This window comes from Denticeps clupeoides, unplaced genomic scaffold (assembly GCF_900700375.1).
Source record: "Denticeps clupeoides unplaced genomic scaffold, fDenClu1.1, whole genome shotgun sequence".
Taxonomy (NCBI): Eukaryota; Metazoa; Chordata; class Actinopteri; order Clupeiformes; family Denticipitidae; genus Denticeps; species Denticeps clupeoides.
The window spans coordinates 68,833-96,788 of record NW_021629718.1 but is presented as its reverse complement, the minus strand read 5'-3'; the positions used below and the strand labels follow the sequence as shown (position 1 = coordinate 96,788).

The 27,956-nt window shown below is 48.7% G+C and overlaps 3 protein-coding genes and 1 long non-coding RNA gene across 8 annotated transcripts; 2 read left to right on the top strand and 2 right to left on the bottom strand.

Moving 5' to 3' along the window:
* Nucleotides 1-2,054: 2,054 nt before the first annotated feature.
* LOC114772563 (uncharacterized) lies at nt 2,055-5,683 on the bottom strand. The gene is made up of 2 exons (XR_003743993.1): nt 4,718-5,683; nt 2,055-4,449 (listed from the first exon to the last, which is right to left on the bottom strand). It is a non-coding gene; the product is annotated as an uncharacterized LOC114772563 (long non-coding RNA).
* LOC114772559 (protein inturned-like) lies at nt 4,251-16,295 on the top strand. 3 transcript variants are annotated; one of them, XM_028965447.1, is made up of 16 exons: nt 4,251-4,816; nt 7,111-7,631; nt 8,162-8,247; nt 9,333-9,533; nt 11,158-11,276; nt 11,611-11,700; nt 12,393-12,470; nt 12,655-12,838; nt 13,018-13,071; nt 13,332-13,394; nt 13,684-13,899; nt 14,004-14,513; nt 14,584-14,678; nt 14,755-14,944; nt 15,228-15,367; nt 15,744-16,295. In XM_028965447.1, the coding sequence occupies exons 1-16, from the start codon at nt 4,761-4,763 to the stop codon at nt 15,853-15,855; spliced, it is 2,715 nt and encodes a 904-aa protein (XP_028821280.1). In that variant the 5' UTR covers nt 4,251-4,760; the 3' UTR covers nt 15,856-16,295. The 3 variants fall into 3 exon arrangements, 2 of the variants coding, with proteins under 2 accessions (XP_028821280.1, XP_028821279.1); XM_028965446.1 differs by lacking the exon at nt 4,251-4,816 and adding an exon at nt 5,124-5,324; XR_003743992.1 differs by lacking the exons at nt 4,251-4,816; nt 15,744-16,295 and adding an exon at nt 5,124-5,324 and having other exon boundaries at nt 14,755-15,113; nt 15,228-15,320.
* A 20-nt stretch (nt 16,296-16,315) lies between these two features.
* Nucleotides 16,316-20,402, bottom strand: LOC114772562 (INO80 complex subunit B-like). 2 transcript variants are annotated; one of them, XM_028965453.1, is made up of 5 exons: nt 20,082-20,402; nt 18,687-18,894; nt 18,032-18,201; nt 17,680-17,852; nt 16,316-17,311 (listed from the first exon to the last, which is right to left on the bottom strand). In XM_028965453.1, exons 1-5 carry the CDS (start codon nt 20,125-20,127, stop codon nt 16,847-16,849), a joined length of 1,062 nt encoding a protein of 353 aa, XP_028821286.1. In that variant the 5' UTR covers nt 20,128-20,402; the 3' UTR covers nt 16,316-16,846. The 2 variants fall into 2 exon arrangements, with proteins under 2 accessions (XP_028821286.1, XP_028821287.1); XM_028965454.1 differs by having other exon boundaries at nt 16,317-17,311; nt 18,032-18,186; nt 20,082-20,392.
* A 208-nt stretch (nt 20,403-20,610) lies between these two features.
* On the top strand, nt 20,611-27,953 carry LOC114772560 (kynurenine/alpha-aminoadipate aminotransferase, mitochondrial-like). 2 transcript variants are annotated; one of them, XM_028965448.1, is made up of 14 exons: nt 20,611-20,673; nt 21,103-21,199; nt 21,305-21,473; nt 21,559-21,691; nt 21,952-22,026; nt 22,104-22,313; nt 22,394-22,459; nt 22,536-22,618; nt 24,985-25,081; nt 25,170-25,231; nt 25,309-25,373; nt 25,944-26,050; nt 27,396-27,497; nt 27,578-27,953. In XM_028965448.1, the coding sequence occupies exons 1-14, from the start codon at nt 20,635-20,637 to the stop codon at nt 27,623-27,625; spliced, it is 1,353 nt and encodes a 450-aa protein (XP_028821281.1). In that variant the 5' UTR covers nt 20,611-20,634; the 3' UTR covers nt 27,626-27,953. The 2 variants fall into 2 exon arrangements, with proteins under 2 accessions (XP_028821281.1, XP_028821282.1); XM_028965449.1 differs by having other exon boundaries at nt 20,626-20,673; nt 21,090-21,199.
* Nucleotides 27,954-27,956: the final 3 nt, after the last annotated feature.

The following is a 27,956-nucleotide window of genomic DNA, read 5'->3' as shown; positions in this document are numbered from 1 at the left end:
CTGCCTAACTTCGAGTTATTGCCTGTATATGAACCACCATCCACATATTACATAGATGAAATACACCGCGTGTATTATGGGAGCTGTGTAAATAATGTTGGTATGCAGTGATGCTGGTTCCAACAAGGCTCCAACAAAGAACATGAAATATTACTTAAAAAAAAGAATATGAATTTACAAGTATGTTACATATATCGAGATCTATTTCATTCCGTCAAAAATGAAAGAAGAAAAGAATACACCAGAGAGAAAATAACCATAATAGAAAGAAAATGGCGATATAAAAAGCAGAATATTCATTAAAAAGTCCAAGCCATTTTTCTTCAACTCATGGGTCTCTTGGGTACTTGTAATAATAGCATTGTCTTTTGTTGGAATTATGATATTCAGTATTATCTGAACAGATTCATGATATTAATCCAACATCACGCATTCATTTTAAGACGGACTTGAAAAGGACCAAACATACAGTCTTGTTAAACGATACAAGCTATAACCAATCTTTTTATATATATATATATATATACACACACACACACACACACACACACACACACACACACACACACACACACACACACACACACACACACACAGATATAGACCAAATAAACGTGTTGGATCGAGTCATTTACAGGATGGCGGGTAAATCAGGGACGACTCTTGCTCCACATGTGTGTCCACACTCGAGGTGAGAAATAAGAACACTTAACACTCTCCTCCTAGAACCAGAAGCTGTCAAAATAAAAAAATGCTTAATGACTCCATCAAGCTCTTTAAAAAGGTCTCCAGTGTATTTTAAAGGTATTTTAAAGTGGTATTTTAAAGTGAAGTGATTGTCACATGTGATACACAGCAGCACAGCACACAGTGCACACAGTGAAATTTGTCCTCTGCATTTAACCCATCACCCTGAGTGAGCAGTGGGCAGCCATGACAAGCGCCCGGGGAGCAGTGTGTGGGGACGGTGCTTTGCTCAGTGGCACCTTGCCGGCTCGGGATTCGAACCAGCAACCTTCTGAGTACAGGGCCGCTTCCTTAACCGCTAGGCCACCACTGGTTTCTTACTTTCTTATAAATATATTAATATAGAATTTATAAATCCATCCTTTGACCATCCATTCTGTCCTTGCTTTATTGCTCATCATGCTTTGATATGAACCGATCACCACTAGACGTCTCGTCACGTCTGGTCGCGGTCACACAGTCATGACCAGGTGACCTTCACTTGTCGTCTCATTACATTGGTTCCAACACCAAATAAAAAAAAAAGAATGAACAGTGTCTCGATAAATTCTTAAATTCTTTCTTTAATATGTTCAAAGAATTGAGTAGTTTATAAAAGTAGTTTATAAAAGAGAAACTGACATTATGACATGTTCAATCATTCGATCCAATATGGAAGAGAAGGCAAATAACAAAACTTCAGTAAATGAAGAAGACAAACACATAAACAGGGGAGATGATAGAGATGCAGAGGGAGAAAGAAGAAGAAGAAGAAGAATTAGAAGGTGGCGCAGACGCCCCCTCCGGCAAACTCAAACTTCAGCAATGTCTGTTATTGAGAAGTTCATATTAACTCTTCTTTGTATGTTCATCACATTGGTAATACTTTGTGTGCTAAATGTATTGGTATTAACCATACTGATATTAATGTCACTGATAATGAAAACATGAAGTGCCCCTGTAATCTGAAGTGTGCCCGTTCGAATCCTGATCCGCCAAGGTGCCTGAGCAATGCGCCGTCCCCAGCCTGTCATGGTGCCCACTGCTCACCAAGGGTGATGGTTTAAATGCATAGGACACATTTCACTGTGTGCACCGTGTGCTGTGCTGCTGTGTATCACAATGACAATCACTTCAACTTTATATTAATAATTCCTTAATCCTGTGGAATGAAATACACAACTTTTCAAATAAAACCTTCCTCCATTGGTCATACACAACAATTCTTGCTTATTCTTTAATAACTTCTTGTGATTTGTTTTAGAGTCAATATGAATCAAAGGTGGAACATCCGTTCTAAATCAAGTTCTTTTTTCAAGCACTGATAAAAAGGTGGAGATCTTTTATTTGCACAATTGAATATTGAAACCAAGCTGTAACAAATACCTTAGTTTAATACATTTATGCAATTATGAAATTAATGAAAAGTCATGTTGACCGTCTTATTAAGGATAATTAAGTAGTATTACTAGTTCACATTCAAAGGATGAAACCGATAAATAATCAACCATTTAAAAAAGAAAAGCCAGTGAGGTCCATGTTGGTCCGAGTCTTTTACACGATATGGTGGGTAAATCAGGGTAAATCCTGATTAGAACCACCCATATGGGTGGGGCAGAGTCACCATAATTAAAACAAATTAAAGTCAGTTTTACAAATCTTTCCGATACTGACTGAAACAATAAAAACTTTTATAAGTATTAAAATACCCTGGTGGTTTTACCCTAGAACTACAAAAAGCAATGAAATAATCCACAAGAGTTAATATAAACTTTAATACAAAGAGAGAAAACTTTAATACAAAGAGAGAAAAGTCATGTCGGTCAGAGTGTTTTTCATGATGGCGGGGAAATCAGGGCAACTTTTGCATGGGGCCACCATGGAACCCCCTGACAAAGTTAACTGGGAACCAGTTGGGCAGACCACACCAGCCCACATATAAGACCCACATGAACATGTTGGATGAGACTCTTGCTCCCCATCTGGGTTCTTGGGTTCATATTAAGATGGGGCTGATATGGACCACCTGTCTGGTACCTGTGTACCACCCATATGGATTTGTTACCAGGGAAGGGGCGGAGTCACGGTCATTTAACACTAATTAGTGTCACTTTTACAGACTTTACACTGAAAGTGTTAAATTTAACTCTGATTTGGAGCTCATATACTCTCTGGTCAGTGTTAGATTAACACTGGCAATTTTGCTGTGTAGCAAGCAAAGCATTATTGAATGCATATTAATGACCATCACGTGCATTACGTAGATGAAATATACCGCCTGTATGACGCTCTGTAAAAATGCAACTTGTAATGCTCGTGGAGGCAGGAGGAGCAGACATATCCCGATGATGGAGGTGATATTAAACGACCATTGCATTATGTTGGCTCCAAATCAAAATGTGAAATAAACTCTGGTCAAGAAGTTTTCTAAAAATTCTTCATTTTTTAATTATCTTATTTAACTCTGATTTGTTAATTGAATTACAAAAAGTAGTGATTTTTAAATAGAAGTTATATATATGTATAGTTATTACATGGTTATTGGTATGTTATCTTAAGTGGAAAAACAAAATAATTACCTTCAACTGACAGATCAGGAGCATGAACCGATAACTCTTGAAGTCTTTGTCTGCGGCGGTGCAACTTTCTTAGGAGTGGTTGCAATATTCTTCATAATAATTTTTCTTTGACCAATGATATACATCATATATTTAAATACAGTTATATTTCAAATGATTGCGTTTTTAACATTTGAAAGTAACACTCTCTCAAACGGAAACATAGCAAGCAATAAGCCCAACAATGTGCCGAAAGCGTGTGATTTTCATCCAATGTAACCAGTCCGAGATTTTCTTTGCATTGACGCGGGGACACCACGAAATGTGTCCTCTGCTTTTTACCCTCATTGATGCGCGTGTCTGGATAAATCCTTAAGTGTCATCTTTGCAAAGGAACGCCTCGGTTACCATTGCTAGAATGCTTTAATTGTTACCGTGGTTATGCTGTTGGGACTGCTTATAGTATTGTTTTTCGTTTCCATTTGAAAAACTGAATTTAAAAAATTTCTATTGTAAAGTTACACACTTTTATTGTGCTAAGTTATGGCCCGATTTTTTAAGCACTCTCTGAGCCGGATGAAGGAAAATATAGTGCTGGACCTTCTTGACCAGGTTGCCAGTGTGAGTGGTCCACGTCAGGTAGCGGAAAATCTCTCCAGTCCCTCCGTCGTCCCGTCGGTGTGGAGGGTCCTGTTGTTCTTCATGTTCCTGACCACTCTGTCACACGTACAATGTCTATAAAGTCCGATCACCAACACAACGTTGCCCCTGAGGGAAAGGTGTATAACACACATATTCATTACATTTGCTTTTGTAATTTTGCCAAACTCTTTAACAAGTGTAGTTTTGCTCAGAGAAAACATTTAAAAGTACATTAAAAAGGGGCGGATTGGAAAAAAAAGGATGTCTTTGTGATGCATCTTCATCTGGGATCACACTGCTGAAAGTGGTGGAGCTCATGTCCAGTGAAGACGAGACAGCCAACATGGAGGAGGTCCAGAGACTGGTGGGTAACACCTCAAGAACCAAGGAAGTCACCCGTCTACATCAGCGAGGAGGGCGCGATATCGTCACGGTTCTCCTGAGACCGCCACCACTGGTGGACCTTCCCCTGTCCCTCGGGGTGATAGAAGGGCGAGGCGCTTTCAGAGTGATGGCGCTTCAGCTGTAATAAGCAGTGTAAGAGATGTTAACTAAGGGTCGGATTAATAACCAATTCATGTTGGAGCGATTCATTCAGAAAGCTGTTAAGCAAACATCTATTTAAAAGAGGTTAAAGAGAGGTTAACAACAGTGACGAGACAATAGCGCGGGGACTTCTTGCTCTTAAACCGGAACGCGGCGAGTTATTTTTGGGGCGAATTCCATGAAAATCTATAATCATCGTGAAGTAAAGAGGGTGGCGCTACTGGGAATTCGAGGCTCTACTTTACCCTCTCCGTCCCACTCCTTCCCGGGGTCTCCTCCTCGCTCGACATGCGCTCCGGGAGCTACGAGGACTTCGACTCGGTCCGCAGCGTGCTTCTGTACAGGCGAGTGGCTTTTTCGTTTTTTTTTTGGTTTACAAGTAAACCAATAAACCAGTCCAAAACGTTAAAGGTTACCCTTATTGTTACCTATTTGACCGTAATTTGTCATTTCATGTGCATACTTTACATTTTGCAACACGTGAATTCATCTTTTGGTATTATATGTTGTAGTAAAGTTCACCTCCTGCTTCTTTAATAATGCGTCGTTCTAGTCAGGTTAGCATTAGCTTGCGCTTCCTGGTTGTCCGGGCAACGGGGCTGCTCGGCCAATCGCGCGTGGAGAATCGGTGTCACGTGGCTCCGCCAGGAACCCCGGATGTGGACGAGCGCGGCGGCGTAGGGAGCCAGATAAGGGTTCTTTTATGGCGCGGAAAGGTCCCGGTGCGGCAGAACTCGCGGAGCTGAGACGGAACTCGGGTGAAGATGAAGGACTGGAGGAGGAGGAGGAGGAAGAAGGAAGCGAGAGCGAGCCCTCCGCTTGCGGTTACAGCAGCACCTCCGCCTCGTCCGAGTGAGACACGCCACGCCGGACAAACACGACCTTGCACGAACGTCGCTTTGATGTCGAAAATAAGATATAATGTGCATCTGTGTGAAGTAACATGGTGGTGGACCCCTGCCTCTCAGTGCACCTTCTGCACATTCAGCTGCCTTGCACACCCTCCCTTTACCTCATACTGTAGTTTTTCTGCTCCTTGCACTTTCTCGTACTGTAATCTGTCTTTCGTGCTCTTAATTTTTCTACACATTTCTTCCACTTTGCAAATGCACAGTGGTGCATTGCACAGGGCCAGTGGTGGAGGTTGCCGGTTCTAATCCTGATCCGCCAAGGTGCCACTGAGCAAAGCACCGTCCCCACACACTGCTCACCAAGGGTGATGGGTTAAATGCAGAGGACACATTTCACTGTGTGCACCGTGTGCTGTGTATCACAAGTGACAATCACTTTACTTTATGCACGTCTGCGCCACGCTAAGCTTCTCTATTATGAATTAAATTAAACTCTATATTGTGCATATGGCGGTAAGCGCTGTGAACCCTCGAACCCCCAGCAGGTGAAGTGCTGGCTGCTCTGGTCCTGCATCTGTCCTGGTGTTCTCCCAGGTTCACCATTCTTCCTCCCACCAGCGGTGTGCCGGCCTACTGAAAAGCACGTTTAATAAGCGAGACAGTCAGATCTCAGATTTTTAGAAGCACTGACAAGGCGTTAAATGAAGTAAAAGCTACATGCTTTACTGACCTTTTAACCGTCTGCAGATGCTAAAATGTGGAATGTGTTATCTGTAGCAGTTTGGGAAGCCAAGCGGCCCAGTCACAGTGGTTGTCGGTACGTTTCGGGTTAAGATGCGAATCGGGCTGCTGGACAAAAGTCATCAACGCAGAAATAGGACAGACGCGAGACCGCGTCCCTCGCCGCGTTTGCTGGATTTCGGGAAACGTCCTGTTTCCAATTTGGAAAGTTGACCTTCGTGAATAATTATACGCCTCTTCGCCATCTTCTGAATTCCCGTGGTCTGCCAGGGCTCGCCACAGCAGCGCGGTGGCTTAATATACAGAGAAGCAACTGGAACGGGGAGGGGGACTGAGCGAATATTTGGTTTCGTTGGAACGTTTTACTTCTGTGGAGGGGGGTAAAAGGCGGACTGAAGAGGAGGGCGTCCGGTCAGGGATTTCTCAGCCTGACTGCGATCTGCTGAGGGAACAGTCATTTAAAAAAGCCAGAACATGGTGGAAATAAAAGCTAATGCCTGTTAACCCTTCGGCCCCATTAATATCTCCATAATCATCAGCCTGCAAAGATTTTTCATTCCCAATCAGATTATGGAAATACAGAGAAGTAAAATGGGTGCTTGTAGGTGTCCCAGAATATTTTCAGGTCGGTTTTGACTTTACTTTACTTGGCTGAGACTGGGGTGGTAGTAGCCTAGGGGGTAACACACTCGCCTGTGAACCAGAAGACCCAGGTTCAAGTCCCGCTTACTACCATCATGTCCCTGAGCAGGACACTTAACCCTGAGTGTCTCCAGGGGGGGACTGTCCCTGTAACTACTGACTGTAAGTCGCTCTGGATAAGGGCGTCTAGTAAATGCTGTAATTGTTTTATCCAAAGAGGACGACACCAGCAATTCGTATTCAGTTTCTATAGATGTTGAATTACAACCCTAGACGTGAATACGAATGGAATAAAAATAAAATTAGTCGCTAAAATCGATAAAGCTGTGACACGTTTAATTTATTTATTATTTGAAAACAATTATGCAACCTCCTGCATTTTTGACACGTTGTCTTGTCCACAGCGACCTGGAGCCGGAATGGCTGGACGAGGTTCAGAAGAACGGGGAGCTCTTCTACCTGGAGCTGAGCGACGGCGAGGAGGAAGCCACGCTGGCCCAGCTCAGCGCCGTTCACGCCTCGGCCACCAACCACGTGCGCTTCAGCGACACGGAGGCGGAGGTCATCGCGGAGGACGGGCGCAGGCGTGGCGGCCCGGGCCCCGAGCCGCGGCTGAAGAGGCTGGCCCGCGTCCTGCGCAGGAGGAAGAGGCCGTCGCGGGACCGGGGACAGGACCAGGGAAAGGGCATTCTGAAGAACCAGCCGGGACAACGGGCAGGACTGGTGGTCCGGCTGCGGCGGCTGAAGGACGTGTGCGTCTACCTCAACCCCAAACGCCTGGGGAGCGGCGCGGGCCCTCAGTCTGAGAGCGGGGGGCTCCTGGAGGCCCTGCTGGGCGTGGTGCAGCGAGGGGGGGAAGAGAGGATCGGCGTCCGCGGCCTGGTCCCCGGCAGCCCTGCCAGCAGGTCTGGCCAGATCCTGGTCGGTAAGCAGGGGCAGGACATCACCGGACATTTCAGGTCCCACGCCGGGGCCTTTTTACCCACCTTGCATGCAGAAATGTCCCATTTCGAGGTTTCCAGCAGCGTAGGGTTCAGGTTTAGAAAAGAAGTTAAAACGATTTACAGCATAGTTAATTCTTAATGAAACTGAAGCGATACTGAGAGCCAGTGATACGGTGCACACAGTGAAATGTGTCCTCTGCATTTAACCATCACCCTGAGTGAGCAGTGGGCACCGTGACAGGCGCCCGGGGACGGTGCTTTGCTCAGTGGCACCTTGGTGGGTCGGGACCTCACTGGCTTCTCCATCTTCATCGGCAGTCATTACTGATCGGTTCGAGGAATTCCACACACGCCAGCGTTTGCCCGCCATGCTGAAGCAATTACGGTGGCCGAAGCCTCTGAAGTGGTTGTGTGGTGATCCGGGTCTTCGCTCGTTCGCAAATTCCTGCAAAGCTCTTCGTACGTCACGATGTGCGCTGCGTGACAAACTCGTCTGCTGTTTCCTGTGCAGGAGATGTCCTCCTGGCGGTGGACGACGTGGACGTCACCACAGAAAACATCGAGAGGGTTCTGTCCTGCATTTCTGGCCCGCGGCAGGTCGGTGTGGAAGAGCCCGTGCTGCTTTACTCTCTCCTTTCTCGCTCTTTTTCTTCTCTGTTTAACAGCTTTTCTCCAGTGGAATATACTTCATAAGACTGTACAGATGTGCTGAGCACCCATTATTGTAGCGAACAGCTCCCTGCAGAGGAAATGTAGTCCGTGTTGCGCGTTAATTTAGCTCCAACGGACCGTATTAACGCGGTACTTTACAAAGGATTTCAAGCGTACCATAAGCGTTACTGTGAAATACAGGGGTGATCAAATGACATGAAAAAAAACCCATTTGGGACACAGATAAGTGGGTAAGCGGGGGTCTATCTCCGGCATTCTTCAGGCCCATTCAGCTTCTGATGGCAGAGCACAGCTGCACGGTGGCCTGTCCACATCACCTTTCTCCGGGCAGACATCGTGCCGCTCCTCGACGCCGGTTTGCCTTTAGCCCAACCAATGATTATTTTATTACTATTTGGCTTCGTAGCGTCACATGTCAGAGCGTTGAAATTTGGTTCGTTTCTCGTCAAATGCGTAGCTGGAGAGGCTCATGAGAACGTCCCTGCTTGGAGGTGCCTTCGGCTCGCCTTTCTGCCCCACATCCACATGGAAAAACAAGCGGGGCGAACAAGGAATGCTGAAATGACGGAGCGCCGCGGTCTGTGGCGGGGCGAGAGTTGAAAGGGAGGGAGGACCGCGGCCACAGGAACGGTGCCAGGGAGAAGAACGCAGCTGATTAGAAGACGCGACCGGGGAGTAAATTACACGGCAGAGGCACATTTACAGCCGATGAAGGACCTGCGTCCAGCATCGCTGACCTCCCACACAGAGTTCAGCATGAAGACATGACCGAGGGAGGACCGTTCTTTCAGACTGCTTTCATTAGCCACGTATGGCGTATGATCTAAAACAAACGTTCTAACTTTAATCCATAGTAGCCCAATCCAGCCACAATGACTGGCCAGTAGACATGGGGCTCAAGTGGCTGGTTTGAGTGGAAATTTGACAGGTTTTATGATTATGGGCACCTCGAAGTGGTCTGAAGACCCTTAGCTGAGCTCTGTGGTGACCTTTCTCACGGTCTCCTGCAGGTCAGGCTGACCCTGGAGACCCTGGAGGAGCCACCAGCCGACGGCGGCCCCGACGGACACTGGGCCCCTGCTCCGGTCAGCCAGCTGGTCCGTCTTCTGTGGGGGGAGGAGATGGTGGAGCTGCAGATGTCCATTGCACACGTGCCCCACGCCGTCCTGTACCTGTCCCTCTGTGTGGACTCGGAGTCCGTGCACGACGAGGTCGGTCCATTATCAACGTGGTGAAAATGAAATGAAACACACACAGCATTACTGGCAGGGACTTCCAAAACGGGTGGTCAGTGCCCTGAGCTCCTAGGTGTCACAGAAGTAGGGAGAAGACACTGAGACTGTAACATCTCACGTATGGCAGGACACACCCATGTAACAAAGTACAAAACCCGCAGTTTGAGAAAATGTGCGACTCTCATTGCGACAATTTGCGAGGGAACGGTGCATGTTCAGTGTTCACAAATCCTTCTCTTAAAATACTGCAAGGTGTACATTTAGTGAACGGATCACCGACTGAGCCCAATTTACAGAGGACCATACCATAGGACACTGAAAACATCACGATTTATACCAGCTTATTTTTACAAACGTGTTGGTCAAAGCAACACGTCCACAGCACTCTCATCTCCTGGTCCTGGAAGCTGTGAAGTGTTTCAGTTCGGGAAGTCGGGAGTCGCAGGCTCCTTTTGCCAAGCACTGAATGATTCACTACATGAATCTTTTGAACAAATCGTTTTTTGTGTGAACTGATTTTAGCGATTCAGTACATGCAAAAGGACTTTTTGTCCTCGTAAACCCATGAATCAGGCCTCAGACACGCAGCGGCAGGATGCTGGGGAGACACCGGACAGGTTACTTGGTGATTTGTAAGGTGGATTTCACTGTAACACAAGCCACTCGGCTCGATTGTTCATCCAGGAAGACACTGAGACTGTAAATCGGCCAGCAGCTCTTCCCACTGAAACCCAGCAACTAGCCGAAAAAATGTAGGTCTGCTGGTGTAGCAGGAGGAGTTGATGTTCAGCGTCGTGGGTTGTGGTCAGGAGTGTGTTGCTGCATCTAGTTCTATTCAGGGAGAGTGTGTGTGTGTGTGTGTGTGTGTGTGTGTGTGTGAGGGGTGGAGATGCCAGGAGCAGCACACTGAACATAACCTTGACCTAGAACCTTGATGTAGAACCATGTGAAGAACAGGCCTAATCAACAAGGTTCTACTCAACAAGGCATTCAAGCTCCAGGTCGTGTAGCAGAAGGAAGTTGCCTTGAAATTGTGGCCATAATGACATGATTTTGCCGCGGTAACGATGGCCTGTTGTGCTGCCGAATGAAGAAATGAATGGACGCTGGTTCTCCTTTTCTCTTCTACGTTGTTGTGTCCCTCCATCTGTCTGTTGACGAGGGGCGGAGTTAAGGGCCCTACTGAGACAGAGTCCCTTCCCCCCGCCCTGATGCCACCACCGAGGTCTACCTCAGAGAGCGAGTCCCTTGTGTCTCGAATGGTGCACCTGTTTGGGGCAGTGGTGGCCTAGCCGGTTCCAATCCCGATCAAAGCACCGTCCCCACACACTGCTCCTCGGGCGCCTGTCATGGCCGCCCACTGCTCACCAAGGGTGATGGTTAAATACAGAGGACACGTATCACCGTGTGCTGTGCTGCAGTGTTTCACAATGACAATCTCTTGTCATTACTTGTCACGTTATTTCCGGCTTTTTTTTATGCTAATTCCTCTGTGTAAACTGGATGTGCTGTAAACTGCTGATGCTGTACTGTACCGGTAATCCGTAATCAAGATTTCTTCTGGTCGGACCTGCTCCTGTGCCTGTTCTCCCACCTGCAGCAGGAGGTCCTGTACCAGTATCCCCTCACCGAGGCCTCAGCGGAGCTGAAAGGGGTGCGAGGCGTCTTCCTCACGCTGTGTGACATGCTGGAGAGTGTCACCGGTGGACAGATCCTCAGGTCGGTTCAGACACGGTGGCCTTAGTCAATGAATCAGTGAATTCTGACCCGGAATCCTGATTCCAGTGATTCCAGGTAGTAGCCAAGTGGGTTAGATTCGCCTATAAACTAGAAGACCACAAACCCCGCTTACTACCAAGACACTTAACCCCGAGTGTCTCCAGGGGGGGACTGTCCCTGTCACTACTGATTCTGAGGCGCTGTAAATGGGCATATGCCACTTTAAATGGTTGTCTATAATCTGTTATACCACATTTAATTTTTAATTCAACATTCCCGCATATATTAACTCTGTTTCTCCCCCCCTGTCCCTACAACTGTCTCTACCACACAGCTCTTCTCTGTTGATCAGAAAGCAGCTGGTGCACGTGGGCTACTGGAGAGAGGGAAACAATCTGCTGGTCATCGGCCTGCCTGCAGAAAAGTACACACACACACACACACACACACACACTGAAAACCATACACACTGGGAAAAATTAATTGGGTTTAACTTAATTTAATAATCGACACTGGCACAACATGATAGGGTGGTAGTAGAGGGTAACACACTCGCCTATGAACCAGAAGACCCAGGTTCGAACCCCACTTACTACCATTGTGTCCCTGAGCAGGACACTTAACCCTGAGTGTCTCCAGGGGGGGACTGTCCCTGTAACTACGTTACTTTACTTTATTTAGCAGACGCTTTTATCCAAAGCGACTTACAAGAGGAAGACACCAGCAATTCTCGTTCAATTTCTGTAGAAACTACTGATTGTAAGGCGCTCTGGTAAATACTGTAAATGTAAATGATTCATTTGATTAGGGCCATCCTAATTCCTTTGCATCGTTTCAAACCAGACACATTTAATTCGGCTTAATTTTTTTTAAAGTAACAAATGATTTGATTGGGTAAGAATAACATGTTTAATTCAGTGCCAAATCATATGTGATCAACCTTGTTAAATCGTTTGATTAAGATGAATTAACTTGTCTGGTTTGAAACAATGCAAAGGAATTAAGGCTAAATCGAATGAATCATGTGTTGTAGGAAACGTTCATTTGATGAATTTAAGTTAACTTGAAGAGGGAACACGCTGTATGTTTTGTTCAGTGGTGTGTGTTCTGCTCCAGGGTCCCGCTGCTGTACTTGCAGACCGTGGTGGAGGGCGTGGTCCGTACGCTCAGAGTGATGCACGGCTCGCTGGACAGGTCAGACTTCCGTTGGTGGCTGCTTCAAGTGGGCGGGGCCAAATGAGCAGCGATGTACTGTTTTCATAGGGGCCTGAAAAGTCTGTGGCGGAACTGTTCTTGAAATGAGCTCATTCGATGTTTCAAGCCCCGAGACTCTCATGGCGGCCGCCATCTGTAAAGTGCATGAACTCCTCCTCCTCAGGGCGTTCTGCGCCGGAGAGAACGCAGCGAGGCTGGACCACTTCTTCTGCCTCCTCTTCCAGCAGCTCATCCAGCCGTCCCGCCTGAGCCACAGCACGGCGACGGCGTCGCAGGAGGTGTCGGCCGCCCTCTTCCTGGACGGCCTGCCCGCCGTGCGCTGGCTCACTCTTCCCACCGACATCAAGGTCGCCGGCTTGTTTTGTCTGTCTGGGGCGTGCCGGGTCCCCCGTTTATATGCATGTCTCTGGGTGTTTTTGCTATATAATTGTGGCCATAGCTGGCTTTTCCACAATCTTGATGCCCCATTCCAGGCACTGGGAATGACCCGTGGGATTTTGACAGCTGCGCCTCTGTTTTTCGACAGGTGGAGGTCGACGCGGTGCTGTCGGATTTCGAATCGTCCGATTTTGGAGACCTGGTAATAACCCATCTCACAGATGGCATGATAACGTACTTTTACGGTTATATCATTTAGACCAAATAGAGAGCCGGGCCGTTGTATTTTGAAGCGTGGACCACGGCCAGAGAAGTGGCGCACGTTCTACTTATATTGGAATGGTGAATGTTCAGACTATTATTACGGCTTCATCCGTTTGGCGTCAGTTGTGGTGCTCTGGTCTGGAGTCTGCCGGTCGTTCTGGAAACTCATCTCCCCCTCCACTCTCCCTCCCCCCGCAGACCGACGACTCCTGCAGCCGGCGGCGTTGCTACGTGACTCTGGGCTCCTGTCTCTTCTACAAGGTCTCACATCCCGGCTCAACGTCCTGCAGCCCGCCGTTTTCCCGGTGTGGCGCCTAGCGCTGTTTCATTTGGGTCTTTTTGGCGCTGGTAGCCTAGCGGGTAACGAACCAGGTTCAAACCCCACTTACTACCATCGTGTCCCTGAGCAGGACACTTAACCCTGAGTGTCTCCAGGGGGGGACTGTCCCTGTAACTACTGATAGTAAGGTGCTCTGGATAAGGGCGTCTGGTAAACGCTGTAAATGTATACGTGTGTGTGTGTCTGTGTGTGTGTGTGTTGCTTACACAGGGCTACCTGATAGCCAACCACCTGCCGAAGGAGGACCTTCTGGACGTGTGTCTGTACTGTCAGCATTACTGCCTGCTGCCCCTCGGCAGCGAGCAGCGGGTGGGGCAGCTGATCATCTGGAGGGAGGTGTTCCCCCACCGCTGCACGCAGCCCGGCCCCGCCGCTCTCGATTTCGCCGAACCCGAGGGCCGCCACTTCCTGCTCGTCGTCGGCCTGGTCCGTTCTGATGCTGTTTCTAGTGTCATTTACTTCTGTATGCGTGAAATCGTTTTATTTATTCGCGTTCGGTCTGATTAATATGACGTGTTCTCTGTTGGCAGAAGCACTTCATGCAGTGCGTTCTGCTGGAGGCCGGCGGCTGTGCGAAGGCGGCGGTGGGCGTGGTCGGCCCTGATAGAGTCTACGTGGACCAGGTCAGGGCCACGCTGCTTCAGCTGGAGGGGCTGGACACCAGGATCGAGGAGCGCTTGGCCACGCCCCCGGCCCCATGCCTCTCCTGTGCCGATTGGTTTTTGCCCTCCGGTGCGCGAGACCGCCTAGCCTCCCTCGCCGCGGGGTCGCCGGTGCTGAGCCGCCTGGCAAATGCCATCAAGCCGGAGGCGGTGGGCGGGGACAAAAGCAGGGGCGTTTATGTGGAGGCGGGGCCCACACTGCGCACCAGGAGGCCCAGTCCACAGAGAACTCTGGCAGACAGTGCCGCCGAGGGCCAAGAGGGTCTTACCCCCACCCCTGACTCCGCCCAAAAGCCGCCTCCCACCCCACGCCGCGATTCGCTGGGCTCTGGGGGGTCGGAAGGGAGCGGAGGCAGCGGAGGAAGCCAGCTGTTCAGGGTGAGTTCCACTTCCTGTTTAGCATTTCCACTTCCTGTTTAGCACCACATTCATTTCAGGGTGTGTGTAGATCCCCAGGATGAAGCACCCCAACCCTTTCTACCTGGGCAACCTGAAGAAGAGTCTGTCTGAAAGAGAGACGGAGGAGATGCGCGACACCCTGAAGTGAGTGGGCGCGGCCCTCCAACTTGTCTCGGGGGTTCTCAGCGGGGGTCTGAACCTCCGCTTCTCCTCCTGCCAGGCTGACGTCGGGGGCGGAGAACACGCTGTTCCACTACGTGCTGATGGAGAGCGTGCAGGGCGTCTTCATCGCCCCCACCCACAGGGAGGTGGCGCAGCTGAGCGGCGCCATCCACCCGCAGCTCATCCGCAACTTCCACCACTGCTGCCTGTCCATCCGGGCGGTGTTCCAGCAGAGCCTGCCCATCAGGGTACCGTAACCGTACACCACAGACACCGCGGCCCGTCGGCTTACACCAAGAGCACAACGTGGACCAAATTCCCTCGCTCTGGGCTGGGGGCGGGGCCTGGGCGCCTGTGATTAACCCCTTACACATTTGTCAGACCGTGGTATCGGGGGACTTTTAACGAGTGGTATCGGTGCGTCCCTAATCCAGAGAGTTCATGTGTTTCATGCTTTGTGTAACCTAACTGTAAATGTGCATGTGCATGTGCATGTATGTACTGTGCCTCACGTACGCGTGTGCCACACAGGAGAGGCGTGGCACTGGGCGGCCTCAGGGCGCTCACGGTCTGGGTCCGGTCAAGGAGCACGGGGTTCTGTTCCAGTGTCAGCCCGAGAACTGGGCCGACCAGAAGAGGCCGGCGCCCACCATGACCTACTGGGTGATTGGGTGAGTGTCTGTGTGTATAAGAATATTCCGGAAGCGTCAGTAAGCGCTATGAATAAACTGATGAACTAGGTCTGTAGTTCATATGTTAAGTTGACCACCACCGCCCTACGTCTCCTGCAGCAACGTCTATCACTCTCTTCAACTGAAACCTGGTGTGTGTGTGTGGTATGAGGGTGATAGCGAGTGTGTTACACACTAGGCCACTATAGACCAGAAGACCCGGGTTCAAACCCCACTTACTACCATCGTGTCCCTGAGCAGGACACTTAACCCTGAGTGTCTCCAGGGGGGGGACTGTCCCTGTAACTACTGATTGTAAGTCGCTCTGGATAAGGGCGTCTGGTAAATGCTGTAAATGTAAATGTGTGTGTTGCAGGCGTATGCTTCTAGAACCCGTCCCCCAGGAGTTCTACGTCTGCTTTCATGACTCCGTGCCGGAGGTTCCTGTGGAGATGGCCTTCAGACTGTCCTTCGGCCTGGCACTATGATCAAAGACCATGCCACCGAGGCCACGCCCACAACCATTCCAAGTGCGATTGTAGAAGCTGCTGCCACCGCGTTCCATCGTGGGACCCGATTCAGTACTCAGCAGCAGTCATGGACAACTGGACGTAGCTCGGTGGAGAAACGCTTCTCCTCAGTCGTAGCAAGTTGTGGGTCTGAGATGCCGGTTTTTACTAGGATCTCACCTACACAATGCATTTCATATGACCTTTGACCTTACTGATGAGTTATGACTTGCCGTTTCACCCTGAAACTGAGAGCTGGGGTCAGATCAGAACCACTATCTGAACTGGGCTTTTTTTTTATTGTAATTTAAGAGAAATACAGGTGTAAAGATTTTCATTTTTATTTAAACTTCTTTATTTGTAACGGACCCGTCTGCATTTTTTTTTCTATAAATAAACGATCCATGTGCTGAAACCAACTCAGTGTCCCACCAAAACTGAGAACCCCCACCCCCCCCAAAACAGTTCACTCAGCATTAGCACTTTTTACATTACAGCAGAGAACCAAAAAAATAATAATTCTACATACTGTACACTGCTCAGTCCTGCGGGTTCTAATAATGAGACTCGCTGGACCCTCGTTTTCTGCAAAAGGGGTAGAAAAAAAAAAAAAAAAGCAGAATTCCAGTTCCGGGATCAATACTAGGCCGCAGAGGGGGAAAAGAGACCGACTAGATCCCTTCAGAAAATAGGGTTCCGGGATCAACACTGGGGAGGAAAGGAGACCGACTAGATCCCTTCAGAAAATAGGGTTCCGGGATCAACCCTGGGGGGGAAAGGAGACCGACTAGAACCCTTCAGAAAATAGGGTTCCGGGATCAACGCTGGGGAGGAAAGGAGACCGACTAGAACCCTTCAGAAAATAGGGTTCCGGGATCAACACTGGGACCGCTGGGGGAGAAATGAGACCGACTAGAACCTTTCAAAACAGAGTAGAAAAGAAAGCAGAGTTCCGGTCCCGCGATCAACACTAGGCCGCACCCTCCAACAGAACCAGGTTCCTCCTGTAGCACTCCAGGCTGCAGAGCGGCGTCCCGGTTCTGGAGCAGGAGTACCTCTTCAGGTTGGGGCAGCCCAGCACGCCGCAGCTGGCCGGAGGCGGGGGAGGGGCGCGGGGCGGAGCCGGGGATGGGGCGGCCACGCCCAGGGGGAAGGACACGCTGGCGCCCTGGGCGGAGTCGCTGTAGCGCACCATGGGAATCTGCGCCTGCCTGGACTTGCGCTCCTTCAGGCTCTTCATCTTGCCCTTGCTGGTCTTGGTGAGGCGCTCGATGGTCTGGTTCTTGTTCTCCTCCGCCTTCTTGGCGGCCTGAAGGCGGCGCTTGCGCGCTCGCTCCTCGCGCTTCTGCATCATCTCCACCGTCAGCTCCTTCTCCTTGTAGCCCATGGGCAGCTCCAGCAGCGGCTGGCTCTGCTGCTTGTGCAGGAGGGCTTTCTGGAAAACACGGGCGGCCCATCAATCTACAAAAGCAGCCCATACACTCTTCAGAATTCCACACGATGGGTCTAACTGGCATTTTGATTGGTCCACACTCATAATGTCAAACTATTAGTCAAAGGTCTGACTAATTTTAGATCAATCATTTATGTCCGGAAATAATTGATCATGAAAGACAATCCAACGTCTAACCTGAAGAAAAGTGGAAATTCGTACAACTCAGAAATCAGGAATTCTCAGCCAAAACCAGAGATGGGTTTTCAGAGGTGTGGTCAACCAGCACTTGGCTCGTGGTTGACCCGGCTGGTTCTGGATGCATGTGACATGTGCCGTATTCTGAGAGGGAAGGTGGAATCGTTCCTCACCTGCCTGGCGGTGAGGAGAGACACGTCGATTTCCTTCTTCAGCTCGCCGTTGTCGTCCAGCTCCCCTTTCTCCAGGGCCTCCAGCCACCGCTCCTCCTCGTCCATAGGGCCCTCTTGTGGCGACTCGCCGTCCACGTCGGGCAGAGACGACGGCTCCACGTTACTGTCCTCATCTGGAAACGGTCACATGGATTTAGAACGTTAGAAGGGTTCTGGTCCGGATGATGGACAACTAACTCCAGCCTGTGTACAACATCATGGTCACGTTCTTTCCTGTATGAAACCTGAACATCTGAAGAGGACCAATAAAGCTGAGGAACATAATGTGGCTACACTGAGGTCCACAACCCACCAAGCCAGGCCCGATACTGCTCAATGGGAACTCCCTCAGAAGGCTCGTTTTCGTCCTCGTCATCATCGTCCTCGTCATCCTCGTCACAGTCATCCACGACCATCAGCGGAGGTGCAGATCGCACCGTCCCCGGGAGCACGGTGAACGTCGGCACGCTGCCCACACACAGTCCATAACAAGAACAACAATTTCCATTAACTCCAGGGTTCTGACGCCTTTTCACAAAACAACTTACGTGGCTTTAATAAAAATATTGATACGTTCGGGCGTAGATCATCAGGACTTAAAAGGACGTTTCCAGAATTTTCTACGTTTATTTCATATTCCAAAACGTTTCGAGGCTTTTTCAAATAGCTGAATAATGGGGGTTTAGAAAATATCGCAATATTTTTAACGTGGTGACATCAAATGTCGATATTTCTGCACACAAATTTATTGCAAAATTCAGTTCCGAGTTATGTAGTTTTGGCAGAATTATTAAGGTAATGTGATCCGCACAGACCGTACACGCCATCTTGTATATCAGCTCTGTTTTTACGTTTTCGGTGTAACTGTAGAATATTGTGATGTGTACAATACCACGTCATGAGATCGTTGCCCATAAACGGCCCTAATATTGAACTTTTAATAGAATTACTAATTTTGTGGTCCCTACCTCTTCGTGCCCATCGTCTGTCCTCCCAACTTGATCTTCAGCTTTAGCTGAGGTGGCTTCAGGTTGATGGGCAGCCCAGAGTCCGACTCCATGGCCTCGGAGGAGAAGCTGAGGCCGCCGTCATCACGGTGGCACTTCTTCTTGTGCTTCTTATGCTTCTTGTGTTTCTTGCGATGGGGGTTGTACCCTGCGGCCTCACTCGCGTCTCCTGGGAGCACAGAGCACACGACAGGAGTCTTCCGTCATGTCAGAAGGAACAAGCAGGAGGACCTGGTACTGCAGACCAACTTAATAATAATCAGCTGGATTTGTGTTTCAATATAAAAGCAGATATGGGTGGTACCAACAAGAGTGGAAGTAGCCTAGTTGGTAACATACTCACCTATGAACCAGAAAACCCAGGTTCAAACCCCATACATTTACCAGACGTCCTTATCCAGAGCGACTTACAATCAGTAGTTACAGGGACAGTCCCCCCTGGAGACACTCAGGGTTTAGTGTCTTGCTCAGGGACACGATGGTAGTAAGTGGGATTTGAACCTGGGTCTTCTGGTTCATAGGCGAGTGTGTTACCCACTAGGCTACTACCATCACACTTACTACCATTGTGTCCCTTAGTTACCCTGTAACACCACTGGGCAGTGGTGGCCTAGCGGTTAAGGAAGCGGCCCCGTTATCAGACTGTTCAAATCCTGATCTGAGCAAAGCACCGTCCCCACACACTGCTCCCTGGGCACCTGTCATGGTGCCCACTGCTCACCAAGGGTTAAATGCAGCACTGTGTGCTGTGCTGCTGTATATCACAAGTGACAATCACTTCACTACTGATTGTAAGTCGCTCTGGACACAGCATCTGCTGTAAAATTATATGCGTAGCGGTGGTTGATTTAAGGACATTACAAAGTTGGATCAGCTTATAGTCTGTTTTTCCACTTTAATTTTCAATGCGACTCCAAATCCAGACCTCTGTGGGTTTATTCATTTAATTTCCATCGATAATTTGTGTGTGATTGTCGTCAGCACATTCAACTATGTAAAAAAACAAAGGGTTTAATAAGAATATTTCATTAATTCAGATCTAGCATATCTTATTTTGTGTTTTTGAGCAGTGTACATTACTTCTTCCTTTAAATTATCTCCATGAACCAAGTTCCCTTTTTTCCTCGATTCCTTAACCCCATATTTTTTCATTCACTGCCACTTTTTTACCTTCAAAAACAAGCAGATTTCTTGCACCCACAGACCTGCTTAGTACAGTTAACTACTGCCCATCGTTTACCAAATTGCTGCAGTCTCATTGCCCTTTTTTAATCTCTTTGTCCAGAGTTATTCCCCACTTTTCTCCCAGACTCTCCTGGCAGACCAACAATCCTGTTCACGGACACGTTTACTCGCCTGCATGGAACCTGGGATGATGGATCACGTCCTTCCTCTTCCCCATCGAGATCGGCGGAGTGGGTTTCTCCCGCAGGCAGGGTTTACATGGCGACTTTCCACCGAACTCCTCCTACATGAACTCCATCCTTCTGCGCCCCACTTAAACCCCTGCTGTGGCTGGTTAGAACAGTCCTCACCCGAGAAATACCTGCACTTTTACCGTTTTACTAGTTTTTACTCCTCGTGAACAGACTAGCTCGGAAACAGCGGCGCCGCGCACTGACGTCACGACGCTTCGCCGATGCCTCTGGGAAATGTAGTTTTTCTTCTACACGAACTTCGCCCTGCTATGGCTGGCTAGGAACACGACGTGAACCGACAAACAGTCCTCATCCGAGAAAAAACTGCACTCTTTACCGTTTTTACTCGTTTTTACTCCTCGTGAGCACAGTAGCTCCGAAACAGCGGCGCCGCGATCTGACGTCACGACGCTTCGCCGACGCCTCTGGGAAATGTAGTTTTCAATGTCGCCTGAACGGGCGGGACTTCGCAGCAGAAGAACTCGTTTCCCATGAGCCACATCACCGGCGACCAAGGCAAGGGACGACAGGTCGGTGGCCTCATGTAGCAGAATCTGGATCTTTTCTTGTTAATTTGATAATCCTGCTGCTTTGGGGGCAGCACGATGCGTGTCGGCCTATAGATTTATGCAACTATAAGTTAAATACAGCGGCCACGGGGCGGATTATTTTCCCTCATGTCACCTGTTACGTGGGTCATAATAAAAAAAATGTCAACCCATCACCCTTGGTGAGCAGTGGGCAGCCAGGACAGGCGCCCAGGGGGCAGCGTGTGGGGACCTCAGTGGCACCTCGGCGGCTCGGGATTCGAACCCGCAACCCTTGTGTTTCCTTATCTGCCGAGTGCCTGTAGCACACACACACACACACACACACACACACACACTTAAAACGTAAATAGGATGCATGGTGTGGATCTGGTGTGTGATGGCTGGATGATTGACAGGGCCGTTTGACAGGGTCTCCGGCTGCCCACCCCTCCAGGAAACATGAACTACTCACGCTTCCTGACCGCAGTGAGCGCGGCACGGAGGCCCTCGGCAATCCGGATCCTGAGTAAGGCGCCGTCCCGTTGCACCCGAATGACATGATCTTACATGCACGTTTGAACACGCGTCCCCAGCTCGGCCTTTCTCTCCTTCTGTCTCTCGCCGTGCGAAGCCGAGCTGCAGCAGCGGTCTCCCCCATCCCTGATCTCGCTGGCCGGCGGGGCGCCCAACCCCGACACCTTCCCCTTCCAGTTCGCCACCATCAAAGTGAAGAATGGCGACTCCATCGTGTTCGATGAAGCCACGATGAAGAGGGCTCTACAGTACTCCGCCTCCCCTGGGTACGGTCGAAGGTCCTGGACCGGCAGGTTTTCTTGCTCGGTCGGTTTGCCGTAGTCGTTTTTTTTTGGCTTTTTATTCGTGTAGAATTCCTGAACTGCTGTCGTGGATGAAGGGTCTCCAGAAGAGTCTGCACAACCCGCCCACGCTGGCCTACAGCCCAGAGAACGGCCAGATGGAGATGTGCGTGACCACCGGCAGCCAGGAGGGACTCTGCAAGGTGCGTTGTGGGATCTGAAGTTCTACCCAAGTGTAGGTGAGGCGATTGTCATTGTGAGACACTGCAGCACAGCACACGGTGTCACGCTGAAACGTGTCCTCTGTATTTAACCATCACCCTTGGTGAGCAGTGGGCACCATGACAGGCGCCCGGGGAGCAGCGTGTGGGGACGGTGCTTTGCTCAGTAGCACCTCGGCGGTTCAGGATTCGAACCCACAACCTTCTGATTGTGGGTCCGCTTCCTTATGTGTGTTTTGTAGGTGTTTGAAATGCTGGTTAACCCAGGAGACAACGTCCTTCTTGATGCACCCACGTACTCCGGCACCCTCGCAGCCGTAAGCGACGCCCGCGACATTCCGAATGCAGTTCTAGATAAGGCGGCGGGATGAGAAAAGTGTCTCCCCACCTCTAGCTGCTTCCTCTGGGCTGTAACATCATCAACGTCCCCAGTGACCAGCACGGCATGATCCCAGAGGCGCTCGGGGACATTCTGTCACGCTGGGACCCCGCGGACGCCCACGCGCCCGGCAGCAGCGTCCCCAGGGTGCTGTACACCATCCCCAACGGGGGCAACCCCACCGGCGCCTCCATGACCGCCCGGCGCAAGCAGGAAGTGTATGAGGTGAGCGGAGGCAAAGATACACGTTCATTCATTCATTCATGCACTTTACTCTCAAACTCATCTGTTGAATTTTTTTGCAGCTTGCGAGGAAATACGACTTCCTGATCATTGAAGATGATCCATATTACTTCCTGCAGTTTCAGAAGGTAACAGTTCGTTCGAGCTTAATTACTGCGCATTTGGCTGAGGGTCTGTTTGTTGAACCTGTAAAACGTGCTTCAGCCCTGGGCTCCTACTTTCCTCTCCATGGACGTGGACGGTCGGATCATCCGCACCGACTCCTTCTCCAAGATCCTGTCGTCCGGGTAGGTGCCTGCTGTCGCCCGAGTAATCAGTTCGCACCGGTAAACAAGGGCTGGAACCTTCCACAGACCAAGGCGGCCTGGAACCCAGGGCCATGGGTGCTTTTCTCTAAATGCCGAGTGTAACCGAGTAAAAAATAGTGCTAAAAAGAAAAAACCGTTTCCGTATGGACGCAAGATAAAAACGTTGTCCCGTGTTTCAGAAAAGAACCGTTTCCGTATGGACGCAAGATAAAAACGTTGTCCCGTGTTTCAGAAAAGAACCGTTTCCGTATGGACGCAAGATAAAAACGTTGTCCCGTGTTTCAGAAAAGAACCGTTTCCGTATGGACGCAAGATAAAAACGTTCTCCCGTGTTTCAGAAAAGAACCGTTTCCGTATGGACGCAAGATAAAAACGTTCTCCCGTGTTTCAGAAAAGAACCGTTTCCGTATTGACGCAAGATAAAAACGTTGTCCCGGGTTTCAGAAAAGAACCGTTTCCGTATGGACGCAAGATAAAAACGTTCTCCCGTGTTTCAGGAAAGAACCGTTTCCGTATGGACGCAAGATAAAAACGTTGTCCCGTGTTTCAGAAAAGAACCGTTTCCGTATGGACGCAAGATAAAAACGTTCTCCCGTGTTTCAGGAAAGAACCGTTTCCGTATGGACGCAAGATAAAAACGTTCTCCCGTGTTTCAGAAAAGAACCGTTTCCGTATGGACGCAAGATAAAAACGTTCTCCCGTGTTTCAGAAAAGAACCGTTTCCGTATGGACGCAAGATAAAAACGTTCTCCCGTGTTTCAGAAAAGAACCGTTTCCGTATGGACGCAAGATAAAAACGTTGTCCCGTGTTTCAGAAAAGAACCGTTTCCGTATGGACGCAAGATAAAAACGTTCTCCCGTGTTTCAGGAAAGAACCGTTTCCGTATGGACGCAAGATAAAAACGTTCTCCCGTGTTTCAGAAAAGAACCGTTTCCGTATGGACGCAAGATAAAAACGTTCTCCCGTGTTTCAGAAAAGAACCGTTTCCGTATGGACGCAAGATAAAAACGTTCTCCCGTGTTTCAGAAAAGAACCGTTTCCGTATGGACGCAAGATAAAAACGTTCTCCCGTGTTTCAGAAAAGAACCGTTTCCGTATGGACGCAAGATAAAAACGTTCTCCCGTGTTTCAGAAAAGAACCGTTTCCGTATGGACGCAAGATAAAAACGTTCTCCCGTGTTTCAGAAAAGAACCGTTTCCGTATGGACGCAAGATAAAAACGTTCTCCCGTGTTTCAGAAAAGAACCGTTTCCGTATGGACGCAAGATAAAAACGTTGTCCCGTGTTTCAGAAAAGAACCGTTTCCGTATGGACGCAAGATAAAAACGTTCTCCCGTGTTTCAGGAAAGAACCGTTTCCGTATTGGCGCAAGATAAAAACGTTCTCCCGTGTTTCAGGAAAGAACCGTTTCCGTATGGACGCAAGATAAAAACGTTGTCCCGTGTTTCAGAAAAGAACCGTTTCCGTATGGACGCAAGATAAAAACGTTGTCCCGTGTTTCAGAAAAGAACCGTTTCCGTATGGACGCAAGATAAAAACGTTCTCCCGTGTTTCAGAAAAGAACCGTTTCCGTATGGACGCAAGATAAAAACGTTGTCCCGTGTTTCAGAAAAGAACCGTTTCCGTATGGACGCAAGATTAAAAACGTTCTCCCGTGTTTCAGAAAAGAACCGTTTCCGTATGGACGCAAGATAAAAACGTTCTCCCGTGTTTCAGAAAAGAACCGTTTCCGTATGGACGCAAGATGAAAACGTTCTCCCGTGTTTCAGAAAAGAACCGTTTCCGTATGGACGCAAGATAAAAACGTTCTCCCGTGTTTCAGAAAAGAACCGTTTCCGTATGGACGCAAGATAAAAACGTTCTCCCGTGTTTCAGAAAAGAACCGTTTCCGTATTGACGCAAGATAAAAACGTTCTCCCGTGTTTCAGAAAAGAACCGTTTCCGTATGGACGCAAGATGAAAACGTTCTCCCGTGTTTCAGAAAAGAACCGTTTCCGTATTGACGCAAGATGAAAACGTTCTCCCGTGTTTCAGAAAAGAACCGTTTCCGTATGGACGCAAGATAAAAACGTTCTCCCGTGTTTCAGAAAAGAACCGTTTCCGTATGGACGCAAGATAAAAACGTTCTCCCGTGTTTCAGAAAAGAACCGTTTCCGTATGGACGCAAGATAAAAACGTTCTCCCGTGTTTCAGAAAAGAACCGTTTCCGTATGGACGCAAGATAAAAACGTTTCCTGTGGACGGGAAACATGACAGCGTGCGCTAGGTTATATTGATGCATTTAAACGTGTGACGGGAGCTGTGCTGCGGCACTCACGTCGTTTTGACGTTTGCATGTTTGTAGCCTCAGGATAGGATTTGTGACGGGTCCAAAACCCCTGGTGGACAGGGTGGTCCTCCACATACAAGCCTCAACGATGCACACCAGCACCTTCACGCAGGTAAAGTGTCCTGCAGACCAGAACACCCAACATAACCATGTTTTAAAGGACTCCAGGGCGTGATGGAAATAAAAACGTCTGTGTTCAGCTCATGGTCTCCCAGCTGCTGCAGGACTGGGGCCAGGACGGCTTCCTCCGACACGTTGATGGGTGAGTCTGGAGGAGATTGACTGACTTGTATTATTCCCGCCGCGTGCAAAAATCTGATGATTAATGTTCTTTTCCAGAGTGGTGCAGTTTTACAGATCGCAGCGGAACGCCATGTTATCGTCTGCTGACCGGTGGCTGAAAGGTTGGCTGAACGTTATCTCTCCACTTAAACACGATCTGCGTCAAAAAGAGATGCTGGCTGCGAACAATATATATTTCATAGTTACAAGACCGTTCTTCTTTAAAACTATTAAATAAATGGTAAAGTGTGCTGTACATTCCGTGTAGTCTGTGTTATATAATTAAACAATATTAATCCCTGAAATGAACATTACTAAACAACAACAATCATTCCTTTCAAATCTTTAAATTAGAAATAATAAATGATTTGCTTATTTCCATAATGGCTCTAACCAGATCCAAAGTAATTCGTTTACAGAATTGTACCATATTTTGTCATTAATGTTTGTAAAAATTGTTCAAATATTTGTCATTAGTGTGAGTGATATTCAGTGAAATTCCATTCCACTCTGTTCAACTCATTTATTGCATATAAATTTATATGAACAGTAAAAGTTTACATTATTAGTGGAAAATAAATAAAATAAAATATATGAATGGATGTTTTTGTCCATGAAGTAAGAGCTCAGAGGAGAAGTCACAGCCCTCTCCCGCCACCACATGACTTCCCTTTTCCCGCCGCTTCCCGTAGGCCTGGCAGAGTGGCACGCGCCGGCAGCCGGGATGTTCCTGTGGATCAGGCTGCACGGCATCGCTGACACCAAGCAGCTCATCATGGAGAAAGCTCTGGAGAAGGAGGTGGAGAATGCTACACGTGCTCGGCCACAGATAACGTAGAGCTGGTTTTATAGAGGCCTACTCTTGGTGTCCCAGGCATCCAATAGGAGAGGAGCCTGGGTGGATTTTTATTGGATACAAATTTTACATTTTAAACCCTAGTCCTAGACTAAAACAGAAGTTCTCCATTCAAAAACGCTTTTACTGTAGGACCAGCTCAGTTCATGATCTTAGGATGTTTTATTCTAGTAAAAATTTGAATAAAGTAAAATAAATTGTGTAATGTTAATAGGATTAGACATGGCGGGATTAGAGTCCGTTCCGAGTTAATTTGTAATGCCGTGCACGGGGGTGAATTCCGGCCACTGGGCAGCTCTGATGCCTCTGTAATGGCCGGTATTCTGCGTGGGCCCGGCACTGGAGTGTTGTGAGCGTGGGCGTGGGACTGCATGGAAATGTCGGCCCGGTATCCCACGGCAACGCGCTCACCGCAACCCCGCTGGTTGGTCGGCTCCGTTTGAAAAGAGGCGTGGGAGAACAATCGGTCCTTTCTGAGGCTTTGCCTGCAGGATCCTGCTCTATCACGTGAGCAGGGTTCCTCGAGCCCGTTAAATCATCTCCGCCATCACGTTGGAGATGCTGTTTTATTCAAACATTCCAAAATGATCACAAATACTTCAAATCATCAAAATAACTGGAAGGAATGAGTTTTGACGTGAGGCGTTGCAATGCTTGTAATACCACTCTTTATTAACTTGGTAGATTATTATAAACTCCCACAGCATCAGGAAGGGGATTGGTCCGCCCTATAGTACGTGTGAGGTGTCTAGTACAGGGCTGTCAAACTCGCTAGATCGCTTTATATAGATCTACTGTCATGCTCTGGTGATATGAAGCGCTGATAACTCACAGACTACAGATCCCACAATGCATCGCTTCGTTTGCCTTGCCGAACGGTGCAGCTGAATCTGTGCAGGACCTGAGCGAGACACCTAACTCTGACTGTCCCTGTCACTACTCTGGATAAAGATGTCTTGTAAATGCCGTAAACGTAAAAAGCGATGTGTGCAAACTCGGTGTGTCAGCAAAGTGTGCACTGCATTATGGGGCCTGTAGTTTGTGGTGTCAGTGCGTCGTATCGCTCTGCCACAATAGTAAATCTGTATAAGGCTGCTAGTTTGACACGTGGTCTAGCGGGTAAGACACTCGCCTCGGAACCTGCAGACCACAAAGTCCCAGATGCAAAAACCACTTACTACCACTGTGTCCCCTAAGCAGGACACTGAACTGGAAGTCATGACCACCATGCTCGCCGCCGTGTTTTTTCAGAGGTGTCTCCGTTTGTGCGTATTTCGATGGCGTCTAGGTCCTGCTGGTGCCAGGGGGCGTGTTCAACATCGACAGCTCGGAGGCCTGTCCGTACGTCCGGGCTGCGTTCTCCCTGTCCACGCCGCAGCAGATAGATGAGGTCCGACTCGCACACTTCCATACACGCTCATGTCCACACGCGCACCTTACTCACGCCTCTGCTGTCCGTCTTCTCTCCAGGCTTTCAAGCGGCTGTCCGCTCTCATCCGAGAGGCGGCCCAGCCGTAATGCCGATTTCTGCTGGAAGTCTTCACATCGAAATAAGAGGGTTCTTCTGGAGTTCAGGGTTCAACCTCGATCTGAAGTACCACACAGTCGTAAACCCCATAGGCAAAGATGATTTTTAGTATTATTATTCGTTATCCACATTAACAGAGCATCATTGGTTTGAGGTAAAGATTCCATTTCATATTTTAATCACGGTCCTGCTGAACGCCAGGACGAGAACCGATACAGGCCGGTTTCACATGAAGTAAGATACGGAATTAAGCACGCAAGCTTATCATACGTGTGTTAATTTAAAATTTCATTCAAAATAAATAGTTTTGCAATTGTTGAG

What these genes read in the sequence shown, in the direction of transcription:
- LOC114772559 (XM_028965446.1), top strand. Translation starts at nt 5,176, where the DNA reads ATGGCGCGGAAAGGTCCCGGTGCGGCAGAACTCGCGGAGCTGAGACGG. An exon ending in CGTCCGATTTTGGAGACCTG is followed by an intron (nt 13,072 to 13,331) that starts GTAATAACCCAT and finishes CTCCCCCCGCAG; the next exon opens with ACCGACGACTCCTGCAGCCG. An exon ending in GAGGAAGCCAGCTGTTCAGG is followed by an intron (nt 14,514 to 14,583) that starts GTGAGTTCCACT and finishes GGGTGTGTGTAG; the next exon opens with ATCCCCAGGATGAAGCACCC.
- LOC114772562 (XM_028965453.1), bottom strand. Translation starts at nt 20,127, where the DNA reads ATGGGGAAGAGGAAGGACGTGATCCATCATCCCAGGTTCCATGCAG. An exon ending in CAGACGATGGGCACGAAGAG is followed by an intron (nt 18,202 to 18,686) that starts GTAGGGACCACA and finishes TTCTTGTTATGG; the next exon opens with ACTGTGTGTGGGCAGCGTGC. An exon ending in GCAGTATCGGGCCTGGCTTG is followed by an intron (nt 17,853 to 18,031) that starts GTGGGTTGTGGA and finishes GACCGTTTCCAG; the next exon opens with ATGAGGACAGTAACGTGGAG.
- LOC114772560 (XM_028965448.1), top strand. Translation starts at nt 20,635, where the DNA reads ATGAGCCACATCACCGGCGACCAAGGCAAGGGACGACAG. An exon ending in ACTCCGGCACCCTCGCAGCC is followed by an intron (nt 22,027 to 22,103) that starts GTAAGCGACGCC and finishes CCCCACCTCTAG; the next exon opens with CTGCTTCCTCTGGGCTGTAA. An exon ending in AGAAAGCTCTGGAGAAGGAG is followed by an intron (nt 26,051 to 27,395) that starts GTGGAGAATGCT and finishes GATGGCGTCTAG; the next exon opens with GTCCTGCTGGTGCCAGGGGG.